General features: G+C 42.3%; 1 protein-coding gene across 5 annotated transcripts in view; it reads right to left on the minus strand.

Annotated features, from left to right (window-relative positions):
* RBKS (ribokinase) overlaps window positions 1-18,505 on the minus strand; it is an 83,826-nt gene that overhangs the window by 14,735 nt on the left and 50,586 nt on the right. Inside the window, exon 8 of one of the 5 annotated variants that reach the window (XR_834816.3) lies at window positions 2,415-2,551. The exons of 3 other annotated variants lie outside the window; for them this stretch is intronic. Coding sequence is in view for 1 of the 2 variants with exons in the window: in XM_074341830.1 (XP_074197931.1) it covers window positions 2,612-2,647 (36 nt within the window). In the remaining variant the exon portion in view is untranslated. Of the gene's footprint in view, window positions 1-2,414; window positions 2,648-18,505 lie in introns of those variants that run through there. One more of the 5 variants, XM_074341830.1, reaches the window with a different exon arrangement.

Raw genomic sequence — 18,505 nt, forward strand, 5'->3', positions numbered from 1 at the left:
ACCCAAACTGCCGAGGGACCATAACAGTTAAAGTCCTTGCGTTCCTCCCTGATGTGTTAACACATTCCATCTGACAAGTAGATACCACTTTCCTTTCTTTGCAAAACCTCTCCCCACACAAAGCTCTTCAAAGCTTCCACTGTGGACCTGAATTCCTCAGCCAGGCTCGTGGTTTCAGAGGCCAGGGAAAAGGCAAATGGGAAGAAACATGACTAAATCCCAAGTCAATGGGCTATTTCTTCTTCATAAAAAAGAATCCTACAAGGGGCTCAGGAAAGGGACAGAGAACAGTGTAAACCCGCTAAGGTCCCTGCTACCTTTCAGCCCTGTGCAGGCAGAGCTGCTGAGGTGGCTTCCCCTCAGGCTAGCTTGGTGGCAAGTCCTGCTTTGCTTTTGCTTCCCAGTTCCAAGAATGGGGCTTCTGCCTTGTTCCTGTTGGGAGGAGGTTGAGGCATGAACATCTGGTTGGGCCTGGGAGAATTTACAAGCCATTCTTTGTCTTTAAAAGGGCTAATCATGGATGGGCAGGAGACATGGTGTCAGGAACCTTGGGGAAGGAGCACAGAAGGACACACACCTGGTGTCAAATCCTGCCTGCTGCCCTTTTTGTTATCTGTGTCAGCTTTTAAGGATGGTAAACCAACCGTGAAGCCCCTCTGTACTCAGCTGGGAAAAATGTTTTTCTCAAGTAGGGACATGTCTTCTCCACTGGGACGATGCAATAAATGATGTGGAAGCCGACGGCCCTGACTTTAAGTCCTGATTTCCCCACTCTGGCAAGTGACTCAGCGTCTCTTGTGACTATTTATCTGTAACATGGGCACCTACCTCATAGGGCTATTGTAAATAGTGAATTGGATAATGTATGTGAAAAGGCCTAGCACAGTGTCTGGAGCAGAGCAGGTGTTCAACAAAGGTGGGGGAGACCAGATGGCATCATCTCAGAGGCCCCTTAAATTTGCTAACGTTTTTGGAAACAAAAGCCCATGATCTAAGGCAGAAGGGTTCTAAGGAACAAAGAGAGTCATGATCCTAGGGCATGTGACCGGCTCTCTGTTCCCAGCTCAGAGTAGAAGGATGAGGGCGTGCAGGGACGCTCTCACAGGCAGGAAGGGGCAGAGGGGCAGAAGCCTGTCCTGTGGCTCTTGATTACCAGAGAAGCCAGGCTCCAGGGAGTTCCAGCAGTGGCCATCTGTTTGTGCTGGAATCTCTTAAGTCCATTTCTCTGTCAGGGCAGGGGTTCTGAGGCCTTTAAAGAGTGTGTGAGCAGGAGCTTAGAGAAATGTAAAGTGAAGAGTAGAAAGGGCCGGGCAAGACTGGGGAAACCTGGTAAATCTCATGCTTTCATTTGGGTGAAGGAACAGAGGGAGGACGCTGAGTGAGGCCATGGGGAGAGGCCCGGAGCTGGGGAGGGCTGGAGGACAGCACGGGAAGGAAGGGTCCTGCTGGCTGGGAAGTCTCTGCACCTCCATCTGCGCTGCTGCTTTGATGGAGGACCCTGTTTCCTATCACTGGGCAGAGGGCTCTGTGCGGGGAGGGGAGGTGGTGGCAGAGCCTGGGGGATGGCAGGCAGGCTGAACAGATGGTGCAGGACAGTGTGATTTTGGAGGACATTCCTCTAGCCATGCTGGAACCTGAAGCCAGGGCCTCTCTTGGTGAGTGGTGGACATTGGGCCCCTGGTCTGCCTTCTCCGTGTGACTGACCTCACCACTCACTCAAGTGTGAGCAGAAGGAGAAAGGCCCTGCCGAGACCCTTCATTCCATCCAGGGCGCACGTTCTCAACTGGGACCGTATCTTCGCATGGGGGTGAAGATTCGTTCTTGCATTGGTAGGGGTGTGGGTTGTGGTAAAAAACAGTTGTAGATATTACAGTGATTTGTGGCTCTCCCAAGGACCACAGTATGTAAACAGACATAGAGACAGGGACTATGAATGGATATCTGTGGTATTAAAATTTTATGGGAGAAGAGGACAATTGGGAAAAAAAAAATCTCTTAAAAGTTTCCTTGGGGTGGATGGGTGGGTGCGTGGTAAGTAATTTTAAAAAAAGGTGTGTGAGAAACACCAAAGTAGGGCCTCTTGCTACAAAGAACGGTCAGGGTCTTTCAGTGCATTAAGAAGCCCTAACCAGCAACCACCAAATTGCAAGGCTTGCTAGGCAGGTGTTGGTAGCTGCCTGTTTTCTTTCCACTGAGCCAGAAATTCCTACATTTCCCAGCCAGTTCCCTTCCTGTTTACCTCCATCTACACTCTCCATGGCCACCAGCAAGCCGCTGGCAAGCCCCAAGCCCTGGAGCGAGGACTTTAACAGGGAGATTAGAGCTAGTGTGTCCTGGCCTATCTTCCAAGGCAGGAAAGGGCAAAGGTTCTCTCCTGGGCAGACAAAACTGAGCCGTCAGTCTGTAAACATACCACGAGATAGGATGCTGCTTTCACAAGAGCTCCGTTTCACAGCGCAAATCTGAGTATTTCTCTCTTTTCTTATCAGCGCATATTCACATCATAAGGATGACATCATGTCCTTTCCATCCTCAACCTTCCGGCCTTCCCTGTAACCAGATGAGTTTAGGAGCATCACCATAGACACTGAGAATCCACTTTTCTTATCATTATTGTGTAAGTGCAGCTGATTCTTCTAAATAAATCTGTAGAGGGAACATGGACTGATCATTATGTCATAAATGTACATGACTGGCTTCCACTATTAGCTGCCTTAATTTATTAAATTTAAATTTCAATTGTTTGGCTGAGATAGATTGCTTTTAAAATACTCTGACTGAAAGAAAGCAAATATTTTCTGCCTTAATATATTTCAAGTGATCACTGTTTCATATTGATTAAGTATGAAACCACGTGCAGCAAAGTTTTGATGTGATTTTAATTTCTGTCTTTTAAACAGACACAGTATTTTCCCCAGATCTAGAATTCATTAGGAGTTAGATTTTTTCAGTTTGATTGAGATATAATTCAATCTGCCCATTTAAGTATACGATTTTCACAGGGTTGAGCGACCATCACCACAATCTAATTTTAGGAAATTTTGTCTCCTGTAAAAGAAACCTCAGACCCATTAACAGTCTCTCCTCATTCCTCCCTACTCGCCGCTGGCCCAGGAACCACTAATCTGCTTTCTGTCTTTACAGATTTGTTAAATAGGCACACATTTTGAGCAAAATCATTTCCTGTTCTAATTCCATAATTAACCAACAGCTTATCTTCCCATAATTAACCAATAATTTAATCATAATTAACCAATTACATTCATACAGAAGCTCTTGATTTTAGCTGCCACTTTGTATGAAAAGTGAGGTTGATGTTGGCCTAGTGGGAACTGTTCTTTGTTACTAAAACTGCACTCCCAACAAGCACAAGGCAACAGGTTTAGCTTCCTTCCTGCCCAGATATGTTCACTCAACAGTCTGTAGAGTTTCAAAGGTAAATTACGAATACACCGGGAACTTAGTGTTAAAGAATTCCTACGGTGAAGTTGTTTGTAAAGGCTAACCTCTAAGGGAAGAGCCACCCACATTCGTCTCAAGCACAGACACATTAACTGGTCTGTTTCTAAATCTTGGTTTCTAGATTTGGTTTGCTGGGGGGATTTTCTGTTTGGTCCTCTCTGCAATGACTAGTATGTGGCAATAGACACTTAGCTTCCTTCTTAAAGGTCATGACTCTCTAGCAAAGGGCTGAAATGGGTGGTTTTAGTACAGACCCTTGCATTGCTAGTGTGTGACAGGTCCTGGGCACGAGAGTGCAGTGCCCACAGTCCATCTTTACTGAGCTTTCCCTAGAAAATAGCATGTCTGAAATGGATATATTTTTCTAGCCCCTTGCAGCCAGTAGTCAGGCAATGGTTTTCCTCTCTTAACACCACATAAGTTGGTGAGTGAGATGGTAGAATCTTAGGCACATCCACCAAGGAGATGAATCAGTCATTATTTGGACAAAAAGGTGGATCTGGCCAAGGGAATGGTAAATACAGGCCTTTCCCCAGCCCTTTGCTCTGACATAATGCTCAGACTACCAGAGTCCTGTCTGCAGAATGACATGACTTTCACTTTTCTATAGAACTTTCTGATTTACGGAGCATATTTGTAGATGTGATTCACTCTGAATCTCATTACAATCTGGTGAGGTAGCTAGGGCGGGCCTTTCATTTTCCAGATGAGAAACCAACTGTAAGAACTTGCTTATGGTCTAACAACTAGGTGGCAGAACTGTGGTGTCTCAGTGAAAGGCCAGTCTCTATTAAAGCAGTCCCCTGGGGGAGGCCATACATGTACTCCAACTGTGCTCAAAAAGATTTTGAAGCTTGTTCTTTGGAATACCTTAAAAATCAGTAGCACCATCTTTGAATATCCTCAGTGATGGCAATATTTCATCTTCTAAGTCAGTGGTTCTCAAACTAGAGTGTGCATCAGAATTGCTTGGGGCTTGTTAAAATGCAGATTGCTGGGCTCCACCCCCAAAGTTTCTGATCCATTAAATCTGGGGTGGGGCCCAGGATTTGTGTTTCTAATCAGCTCCCTGGTGTTGCTGGTATTACTGGTCCAGGGCTATACCTTTAAGAACCACTATCCTAAGGAATTTATTTCTGGAAAGAGTGAATCACTTAAAACCAAGTCCAGTGATTAAGATGGGAGATCAAGTTAGGGAATTCCACCACTGGCCAAACACAATGGGTGACTATAAGGAACATCACTGGCTCTGAGGGAAATTTGAATAAAGCGCTCCAAAAAGGTTCTGAATAATGGCAGTTTGATGGGACTACTCCTTTTGGATGCTTGCTAAAGAATTCTTCTCATGTTCAGTAGCACGGTCATACATTCATTATCAACCTTTTATCTTCCAGCTTTAGAAAAACAAAAGAATCCATGGAGGCGACACCCACATTAGAGAGAATCAATATTAAGGAAGAATTAATAGCTATTTACGGCAGTTGAACTAGTCAGACTAGTAGAGTGGGGTCCTTTCTATGCTGCAAACATGATGGGTTAGAAGACGAAGGGAAAACTTTGACTCTTCCTACCCTACCTTTTCTGTTGCGATTAGAATGGAAAAAGTGGAAAGATCTAATTTTGGATGCCAAAGATAAACATGCAACATTTTATAGGGGAAAAATCGTAGCAGAAAAGAAAAATGAACTACATTAGGTACTTAAGCTGGGAGTCAATCCTTCATGTCACAGTGGGGAAAAAAAAGGGTGGAGGACTGCCTAAATATTGGTTCTAATTTTATTTCCAATTCTACATTATATTAAATTCTCCTTGTACTCCTCTTTAATTTATAGCAACTGCTGACACAAATTGGTGTGCCTTCTCTTCTTTGACATCAGTATTTTTCTTGAATTATGCATTTCCTTCTGGAATGAGGTTTATGGGGCAAAAGCCTTCTTTCACTTAGATGGATGAAAACAGAGAGGGATCAATGGGAGGTTGAGTGCAAAATCAAAGTCAGGTGAGGTAATATATGTGCAAGGCAGCATTTCACTGCCCCAAAAGATTGTAGGTGGTATTAAAAAATGACTCTGGTCTTTCAATTTTCAACATATTGATTAAAATTCAACTACTAGAGAACAAGAAAAACTCTACCAACCTTCATCCCACAACTGCCAGATTCTGCATTGATTGGTACCCTACTAGTATTTAGTGACAATTTGTAAGAGTATGATGATCATAATAACTGCATCAACTTTGATTTGATCTAAAGTTGAGTCAAAGGCAAAAGAACTTGCCAGCCTGTTGCCACGTGTTTTCCCTGTCCCAGCCTTCCCCCTTGGATGTACATGGTTGTGGTGTTCTACCTCTGAGGTCAGCGCCATGAACTGATCTGGCTTCGTTATTGGTGACATGTTCCTGGTCCAAGAAAGCTAATGGTCTGTATTGACAGGTCATTTGCTGGCTCCATTTGGGGCCCGACTCAGTGTCTCAGAGTCCACTCTCAGCTTCTGGTTGTTGATGGGTTCTGGGCTGGCCAGTCACACCAGTACTGAAATGAGCACTCTGATGAAGCTGTTTTGAGCTAGCGCTATCCTGTAAGCAATCCTTAGCCATCTCTGAAACCCCTCCATTTTTAATCTTTACCCATCACCCACTCCACCCCAGGAATGGAAACCGGGGATAGGGTGAAACTCTATGCTTTGTACTTTGCTTGTTAGTTTAGAAAAGTGGAGAATTGTGTTGTAGTAATAATAATTTCAGTGAAAATGTTCCTGAATCAACATGGCCCCATGAAAGTAGCTGGATCCTAATGCTCTTTGGCTGAATATGGCAATGCCCAGCAGCCACGTCATGATGTCACTTCCTCTCCAGTGGCTGGGGTCTGAAAAACCTGTGAGGGTCTGTTGTCAACCTGGGAGTGGGTGGGCCATGAGTCCAGGAGCCCGGGGCTGCCCCGGCGCCTCTGCAGGGGCAGGGCTGGCGTGTGCTCGGCAGGGCCACTCTCTGGCCCAGCCCTCACTGCTCTTCTGTCTGGCCAGCCACCACAATGGCCTGTGGAGACTCAAAACTGGTTAAAAAAACCCCATTCTGGCCAAAATGTCTGTGGGGTATTAATTTATTCTATAATTTAAAGAATTCCACTATTAATGAAAGAGAAGTAGAATCTTGAGTATGAACTGAAATTGGAATAAAAAAGGCCCATTCTTCAGGCACTATTAATGGAAGCTTTGTATATAAATAACTTGATATATTGGTGAATAAATGGCACTTAAAACTAAAATGTCTGTTAGTGATTCACTGGATTCTAAAGACTGGCCTTGCTTTCTGTGGTCAGTGATCTTTTTAATTTTTGACTCCACTATTCTAGACAGAAAACAGTTAATCCAATATGATTTAGTATCACACAGAAGATTCCGCTAAAACATTTTCTGCCAAATGTTCGTCTTCTAACAGCTGCTTTTTTTTTTTCAGTGAGAGGTACTTGAAATAAAATCATTGTTCTCCACGAAAACTGCATGCTAACTAATATAGAGCTACAGGATTATTAAACAGCCAAGGCATTTGATAATATTAGCACCAACCACAGGTTCCACTTCTGCTGATGCACAACATTTTGAGTAATTAGTCATTGCACAATACTGTATTTATATCCTTTCTTGCTTGAGCTGTTAGGCCACAAAGTCAGCAGGCAGTTGCTGTTATAAAAGGGTTCTCTGAGTTATTTAAGTTTCTGCTTCCTTACATTTGCTGCTTCACTCTTGGGTCTTGGGCCAGGTCTACACTGTGAAAACGAAGGAAGGAACTGAGCAATTGTTCTGCGAATCTAACTGCTGAAAGCTGGTGTGGATGATTCACAGCAAACTCTGAGCGCCTTGGCTGGAATACCTGGTATTTTTGTCTACACAACCCAAATTCAGCACATACTGGCTGCTTTGTCACTTTGTTAGGGGGAGAGTGTGTAGTCTCCTGAAGGCTGTGTTTCTATCAGGAGTAAGCGAGTGTTTAGGGCACAGGTGGTAGGGCAAACTATCTGAACTAGCATTATGTTGGAAAAGAGTTTTCTTCAAATGTTATTTACTTAAATGAAGTTGCATAGATCAGTGATCCCCACCAAATAGGGGTGGCAGGCAGCCAGGCACGCCCAATAGAAGGTACACAGGGATCACCAGAGCATTTCATCTCATTTTATTTTTTGTAAAGACACAGGCAGAGAATCACTGATGATATGAACTGTTTCTAATGGGAGTAGGTCTAAGCTCTTTGGTGAGTCAGGGCTCAAAAAAAAAAAAAAAATGCTGAGGAACCACTGAGACTGGTAGAATGATTTATTTGTTTTGACTGAGAAATAATAAGCATCTTACTTAGTGCCCCTCCCCCATTTTTTAAAAAAGGAAATGAACTACCGTTATGTCCTCTGAATTCTTAAGAATCACTGAAATGAATGGAAGTAAGAGGAGGAAAGTGACTAGTTACCCCTTTAAACTCTGTCCCACTGTAGTACAGTTTTATTCACCCGCCCATGCACACACAAACACAGAGATTATTCACCTGAAGCACACATCATCAACACTGAAAATACACAAAGTCTGCACACTGCTAACCAGACACACACAAACTTTCACACAAAAGGCAGACAGGTGTTCAGCAAGCTATGAATCACCCAGCTGTTTTCTCATTTCTATGTCTACCTCTTATCAACAGTAATGGGCACTGAGGGCAATGGGCATGGCTCCAGCTCACTGGGCTCTACAGTTTGGCTCCAAATGGTTTTTTTCGCCTCCTTATAATTCCAGGCCTACCCAAGAAACACCTTCACACAATGGAAACCACTTAGGAGACCTACAGCACAGTCCTGGCAGCTTCGCTGCTGAGAACACTATTGCAGCATCCTAGGAAGATGAGCAAGAAGCAGACTACCTGCTCACTGCCCTGCTATCACACTGATGTCTGGGACACTTAAGGAGCAGGGGAAAGTAGAGCTTAGGCGTCAGAAGCTAAAAAGTCTTTTTTTTGTTTGCTTGTTTTGGGAGGGGAGGTAATTAGGTTTAATTAATTAATTAATTTCTTAGTGGAGGTACTGGGAATCAAACCCAGGACCTAGTGCATGCTAAGTAGGCACTGTACCGCTGAGCTATACCCTCCTCACAAGAAGTCTTAATTGTCAATGGGTAATTAATCTCCCACAACCCCATACCATCCCTTCTTGCTGGGAGAGGATTTCCTGTCCATTCAATTAGGTACCTTCTAGGCTCACAGAACACTCTAAATCTAGATTTAGATTCGGCTCTCTTGACTTTTGCTAAGGTTTTAACAGTTTTTCTTTTTTAACCCTCTACATCCTACCTCCACCTCCAAGCCCCTCTTCTCCACTACCACTGCTCTTCTTTTAGTCTCTGGCCATTATGAGTTCTGAAGCAGAGGCAGGGTTCCCAGGTCCCCTGGGGAACCCCTCAGATGTCAGGCACCAGGGACGTGTACATGCAAGTCCTGTCCTGGCTGTGGGACAGTACTTTAGGAAAAGGGAAAAAACAGCCTTGTATCTGGCCCTGGTTCAATTCCTCAAAGTGAAGATGACATTTCTGGTAAGCAGTTACAATTAGATTTTTAGAGCCCTGGGTTTTCAACTGATCACATGCAGGATTAGGAAAGATAATTTAAAATATTTAATTCTGCCTGATTAGCTAGTAAATGAGGTGATCTGCTGATGTGGAAGTAATGTGATAGAGTTAATATGGCCCCCTGGCATGACAGATGTCTTGTGCCTGTCGATCAGTCTCTTTAGCAATTACTTTGTCCTCTGTCCCTTTTTTTTTTTTTTTAAATAGTCAGTGAACTTCTTTTTGTCATCTTCACCTTTTCTGGCAGTCAGAGTCAGCAGAGTTTGCACAGACATCATGCCCAGTTACTGGTATCATTCCTAAGGTTAAGATGGCTGTTTCAGAGCTTCCTTTGGATATGAGTTTTCTTTCTTCTAGGATGCCAATTTCAGAGATGTCATTTACCCTCTGTAACTTTTTTGGGGGGACCTGGCCTTTCTATGACTGCAGGTAAAACAACCTAAGGATATATTTTAAAATATGGAACTGGGTAATTATTTTGTTTACAAATCATTAAAAAATAGCATTTGTATATGAGATTTATTCTTTCCCTTGGCATATTCAATGTAGAATTGAAGGAATATAAGGAATCTTATAGATCTTCTAGTGCCCTGAGAACCCTGGGGCTTAGGGAGGCTAAGTGACTCTTACACACACTGGTTACTTTCCCAGAAGGAACTAGAACTCTTGTTATTTCAGGAGGGCCTTTTATTATATGCCAAGCACTGTATTAAACCTTGGGGTTGCCCCCAAATAACTCTGTGCTGGACCTTGAGGATGGGTAGGAGTTTGCTAGGTAGGGAAGGAGGAGTGTTTTTTCATTCCTGAAACTGGAGAAACAGTTTGGGAAAATTGAAAAAGAAGAATTACATTTCCCATAGCCTCTCTAGTTAGCAATTGAGGCCCTTATTTAAAGAAGTTTAATGAAAAGATGTTTTGGTTACAGTGTCTAGGAGTGGTGTATCTCTCTTCCAGGTTTGATCATTCAGTCACAAGAATGAATGAATGTGATCTGTGACTGAACCTTTGATATCTGGACTGGCACCATCCTGCCACACCACCTACCACTCAGTCCAGCTCCTTGCCCTGTATAGGAAGATGCTGGAGTTGAATGACAGTGGGACTTGGTTTTCTGTCCAGTAACGTACAGAGTGGAGGTCATACCCCCCCTGTGTAATGGTGAGTGATGCAAGCTCCTTGTCCATGCTACCTGGTACCCCAAAATATCCAGGTAAAGTGAACATCTAGACACATAGGGACCTACTAGTGAGTGCCAAGATGTAGTGAGTGCTTTCATGTGCCAGGTGCTGTTCTAAGGGCTATACATGGGTTATTGCATTTAGGTGAGGCAGCACTGTACTGCACAAAGCAGGCAGTGCTTTTGGAAGATCTGGAAGCTTCTGAAGATCTAGAGAAATGGAACAATTTACAGAAGTCTGTATCATAAGAAGTGACAAGGAGAGTCAGTGCTAGAATGCCAAATAGGAGAGGCTGGACACTAGGCAAACTGCCACCAGACCAAGAGGGTGCAGTAGAGAGAACATGGATGTTAGAGTCAAGCAGACAGAAAGACAGACCTAGAACCAATTTCTTGGCTCTTCCAACTTACCAGTTGTAAGACTCTGGGCAGGCTGTTTACCTTTGGGAGTATAATTTCCTCCTCTCTAAAGTGGGCATTACCTCGTCTAGCAGGGTTCTAAGCGCGTGAGAAAATGCATAGAGTCCAGCACAATGCCTGGCCTAGAGCAGTGTCCTGCTTTTCTTTATTAGCCAAAGGATTCTCACGTCCCCAAGAATCTGTAAGAATCAGGGAATCTCAGAGATCTCCCACTCCAGACATGTCATGTTTGGATGTACAACCTGAGCCCCAAACATAAGAAGTCATTTGTGCAAAGCTGCCTGCTAGTTACTGGCTAAGTCAGGATTAGGACCCAGGACAGCTCTGCTCTCACATCGGCCCTTAGCCACTGGGATTGATGGTTACAGTTGAACCATATGCAAAACCTTTGAGAAATTTCACCAGAAAAGGTGATTCAGGCTGATCCTGTTAGTTCGCTTCAGCTTATTTTCTCCTCACAGAACAGCTGACTTGTCAGCATTCACTTTAGGTCGCTTCTGCAGCACGCTCTTTTGCTTTCTTGTGTGTGGTGGTCTACTTGGTCTTCCATAACAAAACACCACAGACTAGGTGGCTTAAACAACAGAATGTATTCCTCTAGTTCTGGAGGCTAGACGTCCAAGATCAAGGTGCTGGTGAGATAGGTTTCATTCTGACGCCTCTTCTCCTGGCTCGCAGGAGGCCACCACCTTGCTGTGTGCTTACATGACCTCCTCTTTGAATGCACAGAGAGAGAGAGAGCTGTCTGGTGTCTCTTCTTACAAGAACACTAATCCTGTAGGAGCAGAGCCCCACCCTTACAATGTCATTTAATCTTGATTACTTCCATATAGGGCCTATCTTCAAATACAGTCACTTTGAGGGTTAGGGTTCCAACATATAAATTTGAAGGGAGCACAATTCAGTCCAAAAGATTGTGTTGCATATGCTCCATCTGTCACGAGCCCTTCCATTCAGGAGGCTTCAAATAGGAGGCAGGTGAACAATGAAGTACATGAACTATTCATGTGGTCAACAAGAGGCATCACCTATGGCCTGGCCCCTTTTACAATTCCTCCAGGTCATCCATTAACCAAAGATCAAGAAACATGGGAAAGCCAAAGTCTGATCATTCATTCTATTATTAACTGTGAGAATGATGACTAAAGAGTTAAGCTGAGATATATAAGCAGATTCATTCAGAAAGGAAACTTGAACATGAGTGAAGTATCTCTGAAGATCTGCCGTGCATTTGAGTGACAAATAGAAACAGTGCAGCTTTGACATTTATTCTGATATTTCCAAAGGAAACTGTATAAAATAACATGTTTTTGAGGGAAATTGTTTCTTTAGAAAGATTAAGGAAAAAATTGTCATATGTGTAGAGAAATATCCAGATTTAAGGAGGCTCCAGTGCTGTGGATCTGAAGGTCATGTGGATCAGTTTCTTTGGCATTGGGACTCTATCCATTTAGAGGTCATCCTAAGTCAAAGGGCTACTCAGCCTCCTTATATAGAGATTTGGGAATACTTGAGAGGTTCTTTATGAGACCAAGAGTGATTTGTGGCCTATCTGGCTCCTTTGTGAGAATAATGCCCTGTTTGCCCTTTGAGAAATGGTATCATCTATCTTATTTGCTAGATGTGGCTCCAAATAGTTTTGTGCTATGTCCCAAAGTCATATTTACTCCAAATTTCAAAGCAATACTTGAAAAATACAGGCTTATGGAGAAACTCAAACAATACTATCCCCCAGCCTAGTCCCCTTCCTGTGAGTGATGGGAAACAGTTTGGTGGGTTTTTTTTTTCTTTTCATATTTTAAATTATGCTTTTACTTACAGATAGCTAGAGTTAGTTTTAAATCACTGGCACCATACTATTATCATTTGGCTTTCTCCTACTGATGATTATGTAGACCTGTTAGATCAGGTTTTTTTGGTTATTACAAACAGCTGAAATAAACATTCTTGTACAAATATTTATATATGTGAATACTTCCGTAGGATAGAATCTTAGAAGGAGATATACTAGCTCAAAGGGAAAACCTATTTTAAAAATTGGTACTGTCAAACTGCCCTCTGAAAACATTCTGTGAATTTGTATTCCCACCAGGATTATGTGACAGTATGTGTTTTCTAATTTATGTAGCCTGTGACGTTATCAATCTTCATTTTTCACTGACCTGATGGGCAGTGAAAGAGATCTCACTGTTATTTTGAGTTGCATATTCCTGATTTCTTATGAGGTTGAACATTGTCTCATTTCTTTATTTTTTTTTATTTTTTCTTCAGTGAATTGCCTATTTACATTATTCTAAAGAAATATTTGATTTTTTTGAGTTGCAGAGCCTTCCCACAATTAGACATATTAATCCTCTGCTGTTGCAAATATTCAAGTGTGCTGTTAACAGATATTCAAAAGTGCAGATATTCAAAATATGCATAGAAAAATCTGGAAGGGTTTATACTAAAATGTTAACAATGGTTACATCTAAATGGTAGGATCATGGATATCTGACTTTCTTTTTTATACTTTTTTATGTTCTCTGATCTTTTCTCCTCTTGAAGACTAAACATGTATTAATTTCAGGAGTAGAAAGAGAAAAAAACCAATAGAGTTGATTAGGTGTGGGTAAAGGTGATGAAGGCTCTCAAAGCAATTCTAAAAGAGGATTTCCCAAGGTGCTTTGAGTATTGTCAGTATCAAAATTACTTAATTCTCCTAAGGTCAAAAATCTAAAGGAAATAACAGTCACTTCTTGGGTAATAAATTGGTATGACAGTTAAAGTCAGCCTTATTATTTTATAGTTGTCTCTTCAGCACCCAAGATTCTCTCATTCTTTACCCAAGTATTTTATGGCCCAACCCTTTCTCAAGTATAGGCAATGAACAGTGAGGGGCACTCAAACATCTTAGCTATAACAGAAGTTTCTGGACAGAAATGTGCAAAGTCTCTATTCAAGGACTAAATGGCTTCTGAGCTCTAAAACCCCTCAGAAGTGCTACCAATTCTTAACAAATGCAAAGAATGTATGTGCTGATTAGAAAGAAGGAGGTAGGAGAAAGAAAGAGTGGTTTGCCTAAGAAATACAGTTAAAGGTGTGTCACAGAGACTACCATTGGCAGAGCCATGTGAGAGCTGGTGAGTACTTGATCCTGTCAGCAAGATGAGGGCTAAGCAGGAAACAGGACCTCAGTTTGCTGGACTTGAGAAACAACTTCTTGAGAGCACCTAAATTCAATGATTCTAATTACATGACAAAATTAGTTTGGCTTTCCACTGGCCAGGGGACTGAGGAGGAGAAGATGGCGTGGGGTTGGGTGTGGGGCGGTCACACCAAGATAGAAACAATGGACTTTCAGATGTAGGATTTTCAAAGACTGAACTGTCATTCTGGATGGTACCTCAGAATTGGATTAATGGGGGCCTCTCCTTGAGAGCAGCCTGGATGGCTGAAGGCCAGACCCCAGGGAGGGGGGCATATACCACGGAGAGTTTACCTTGGAAAACTGTGGGCAACCCACCAGCCCCAGCAATCACCCCGCCCTCATGAGTGCTTCTATGCAAACTCTAACAGAAACGATTCCACTTCTACTGGTGCAATCTCTAGTTTGGAGCTGATTCTCAAGCCCTGGGTTGCCCTTGGGGGCACCCATGCAGCTGGGCTGATGCTGCCAGGGAATACTGCAGGACTGGAGTGTAATGGACAGGGAGAAAGAGGAATAAACAACAGGGCAGATGAATGACCCATACCTCTGGCTTTTGATTACTCTCAGCTTACTGATATACCCTGAATTATGATGATTTATTACAAAGCAAGTGATTCTTGAGACAGCAGATTGAGTCTATGGGCGAAATTCTTGAAATTAAGAGTATCAATGCAGATTCTGGGACTTAACCATTTATATGTAGAAAAGCAACTAATAAATCAAGAATTTTAGAGCTTATAGACCACGGATCATTAATGTTACAGTATTTTATGTCACTATCACAATAATCCTAAAATATCACCATGGTTATATGTGTGTAACTCTGACTATGGAGTGAATATTCAGTGCCATCATGAACACAAGAAGCCCCTAACCTTCAGGTTGGAAGGACTTGGGTGAGGACTTGAGCACCACGTCATTCTGAGGCTGAGATTCAGATAACATATAGAGATGGGAAAAGAGACACATCTGTCTTGTCTTCCAAACTGAGCTGGGGACATCTGCAGCTACTGCCACCATCTCAGTCTCGTACAATGGGAAAAACGGATGTAAAAATAGAAGCAATACATCCAGCTATTAACACTGAGGCAAAGCCGGGTATGGCAGTCTGCAGAGGCACGGGTGCAGAGTGGACGACGGCTCCTTCTAGGGCACACTGTCCCCACTGGATGGCGTGCCAACTAACTCAAGAATTCTCTACCAACCACGCCATCCCTGATTTACTCATTTCCCCCCAAGCTCTAATGAGGTATGATTGACAGATGAAAATTGGATATATTTAGGTTGCACAGCATGATTTTTTGTTAAGGTGTACATTGTAGTGGATGACAAGGAGGAGAAAAGCGAGAAGGTTACACACTGCCTGAGAGCAAGTTATACCTCCTGGCAGGAAAGTGAAGGAGCCTATTTGTTCAGAAGAAAATGTCTCCCTGGGAGTTCCTCACCTCACCGAGTGGGTTAGCTCCTCTCTATTAGACTTATGAAGAGGCCAAACAACTGTGTGCAGAACAGGCAAGAATTTTAATAATGAGAGTGCTGGATGAGAGGATAAAGACAGCATACGAGAGCTGCGGGAGATTCTACACCCAGAAAGTAACTACCCTTGTTTTCTGTGTCACGGCTGTTCCACGGGGCGGGGGGGTGGATTCTGAGTGCCCATTCAGTAGATTCAGTATGGATCTTTCTGTTGTTTTTGGTTGTTCTTTGTTTTCTAAATTGAGATATAATACATCTACTATAAAATTCACCCTTAAAAAAGTGCACAATTGAGTGGTTTTTAGTATATCCACAAGGTTGTGCAACCATCGCCACTATCTAATTCTAGGACATTTTCATCACCCCAAAGAGGAACCCTGTACCTATTAGCAGTCACTGCCCCTTCTCCCTTCTCCCCAGCCTCTAGCAACTGTCAGTCCACTTTCTGCTGTGATAGATTTATCTACTCTGGATATTTCATATAAATGGAAGCATACAGTATGTGGCCTTTTATGTCCAACTTCTTTCACTTAGTAATGTTTTGGATGTTCGTCCATGCCATAGCATGTATCAGGATTCCTTTTTATGGCTGAATAATATTCTATTGTGTACATACCACAATTTGTTTATCCATTCATCTGATGATGAAAATTTGGGTTGTTTCCAATTTGGGGCTATTACGAATAACACTCTGTGAACATTTGGGTATAAGTTTTTGTGCAACATGTTTTTACTTCTCTTGGCTGTATACCTGGAAGTAGAATTGCTGAGTTATATTGTTAACTCTAAATTGAACTTTCTGAAGCACTTCCAGAGTGTCTGCCAAAGTGGCTACACCACCTTATGTTCTTATCAGCAATGTTTGAGGGTTCCAGTTTCTCCATATCCTAGTCAGTAGTTGCTATCATCTGTTTTTGATTATAGCCATCCTAGTGGGTGTGAAATGTATCTCATTGTGTTTTGTCATTAAAAAAAACAAAAGCACCCAAGCTGCTCATAAGAACTTAGTTTAAAAAGACAAGGCTTAAGTGTAAATGCCTCCTTCCTCTCTACTCTCATTTCTGTGGGGCAAATACTTTAAATTCTTTTACTGGTTTTGTCTGATATTTATCTTCTATTTCTGGTAGTATGCTTATACCACTGTTTTATTAAAAAATCTGTTTGAGATATTCTCTCTTGAATTCCAACTATGGAAGCTGAGCATTTAATTCTCTTATCTTCCCCAGTGTGCACACAAATACACATTCACTTTATCCTTCCATTTTCACAATATGATTATAATCTCCATTTTTGGTTAAATCAATAATTGGCACTTACATTGTTATGACTATGCATTCATAGCCATGTAATGTACAAAATTTATATTTACTTAATCATACCTTTTCCCCTCAGACTCCAGATGAGATAGAGGAACACATTTTCTTTTTTATTCCCCCACTCTCAGTTTTCTACATATTAATTACTACCTCATCCTCCAATTCTGCAAGGGAGCTAAAAATCTCTGGGCATATTCAAACACAATGGATATTCCACTGTGTCTTTCTCTTTCCTTTTTTTTTTTTTTTTTTTTCTTTCTGAAAGACATTCCTTCCAGAGGCCACCACTCTCCTGCTCCAATCTGGACTGCCTGGCATGGGCTTCCTGCGTAGCTCTTGTTCTGGAACTTTCCTTCACCATCACTGACTTCTTTCTTCCTTTGCATTGCCTGTTTCCTGGCTCCCATATCTTCCTCTGTCTTAGTTTTGTCCCAGTTTACAATAGCATACCTTCCACTAACTTCTTTATTCCTCTCTTCCTCCATTACTGTCTTCTTTTGTGTTAAATAGATATTTTCTAGTGTACCATTTTAATCCTCCTGTTTCTTTCAGGTTTCTTTGTTGTTGTTGGAGTTCTTGTCTTAGTGGTTGCACTGGTAATTCCAATTAACACCTTAACTCAATCTAGTTTAGATGAATACCAACTCAGTTTCAATAGCACACACAGTGGTTTATGGATGCATTCATGCTATCATGGTAGAGTTGATTGACTGAGACAGAGCATGTGTGCATATGGCCTGTAAAGCCTAAAACTTTACCATCTGGTCCTTTACAGAAAAAACTTGCCGATCCTGATCCAGTGCCCTGATCTTCCTGATCCTATTTTTTCTCTCCTGCCTCCCAGGATTAAGCAATCTGTTCTCTGAACTCTGTGTTTCACCTCTCCTGAAACTTACAAATTAACTGCAAGTGCTAAGAAACCAAATGAAAAGGCACAAAACAGTATCAACAAAGTGTGAAAAGCTCCTTGGTACCCACAGTTGTATGTAAGATGCTCAAAGTTGTAATCATTACGATCTATGAAATCTAGTCCTTCAACATGAAATTACTCTGAGGATTATTACTACTGATTTGAATTTGAGAGTTTCTAAGGCTGGTTTCTCCATCATTTAGTCCCATGCCCAAGCAGTGCATTTCCATACGAGTGTTCTGTGGTGGGCATGGGTTGTTTTTGTCTGACCACCATTCACTTCCCATCTTCTGATAAGAGTTCTTCGATTTTTATTTGACACCAGGGATGGCGACATAATGTGGGGCACAGAGTGGGGAGGGGGCTGCCAGGGACCACCACCTGGAGGGGGCCCATCTGAGCTCAAAGCCCACCACAAGGCAAGCAGAGCTGACAGGGAGAGAGTGAGTCCTGATGACGTGGTTCAGCCTCTGCCTTCTGCTCTACCTTTGAACTTTCCAGTTATGTGCACCAAATAAATCCCTTTTTCTGTGTAAGCCTTTTGAGTTGTGTTCCTGGTGCTTATGAGCAAAAGGAATCGTGACTGACACAGACTTTGAAAGCAGAGGCTGAGCTATTTCTGGGTAGCCACGTAGGTCCACCTTCTTCACGAGGACCCTTCATTTTATTTTTAGCAAGAGACAAACAAACATTTCTACTATAGTTCAGGACCTGGAATAGTTTTAGTCTAATGCAGGATTGATTTCAGAACTAAGGATCCTCTCAAATTCAGGTTACTGTCCTTCTTGACAAAACAGAAAAACTAATGGTTTCAGAAATAACTAAATACGACAAGAATAATATTCTACGAAGTAGTTTATCAAGTTCCTGATAAAGCACATTTTGAAAGGCAATCAGGATGTAATTTCATGGAATAGAAACATTCCTTGCACTTTTCTATTTTCAAAGCATAT

Source organism: Camelus bactrianus, chromosome 15, assembly GCF_048773025.1.
Source record: "Camelus bactrianus isolate YW-2024 breed Bactrian camel chromosome 15, ASM4877302v1, whole genome shotgun sequence".
Classification (NCBI taxonomy): Eukaryota; Metazoa; Chordata; class Mammalia; order Artiodactyla; family Camelidae; genus Camelus; species Camelus bactrianus.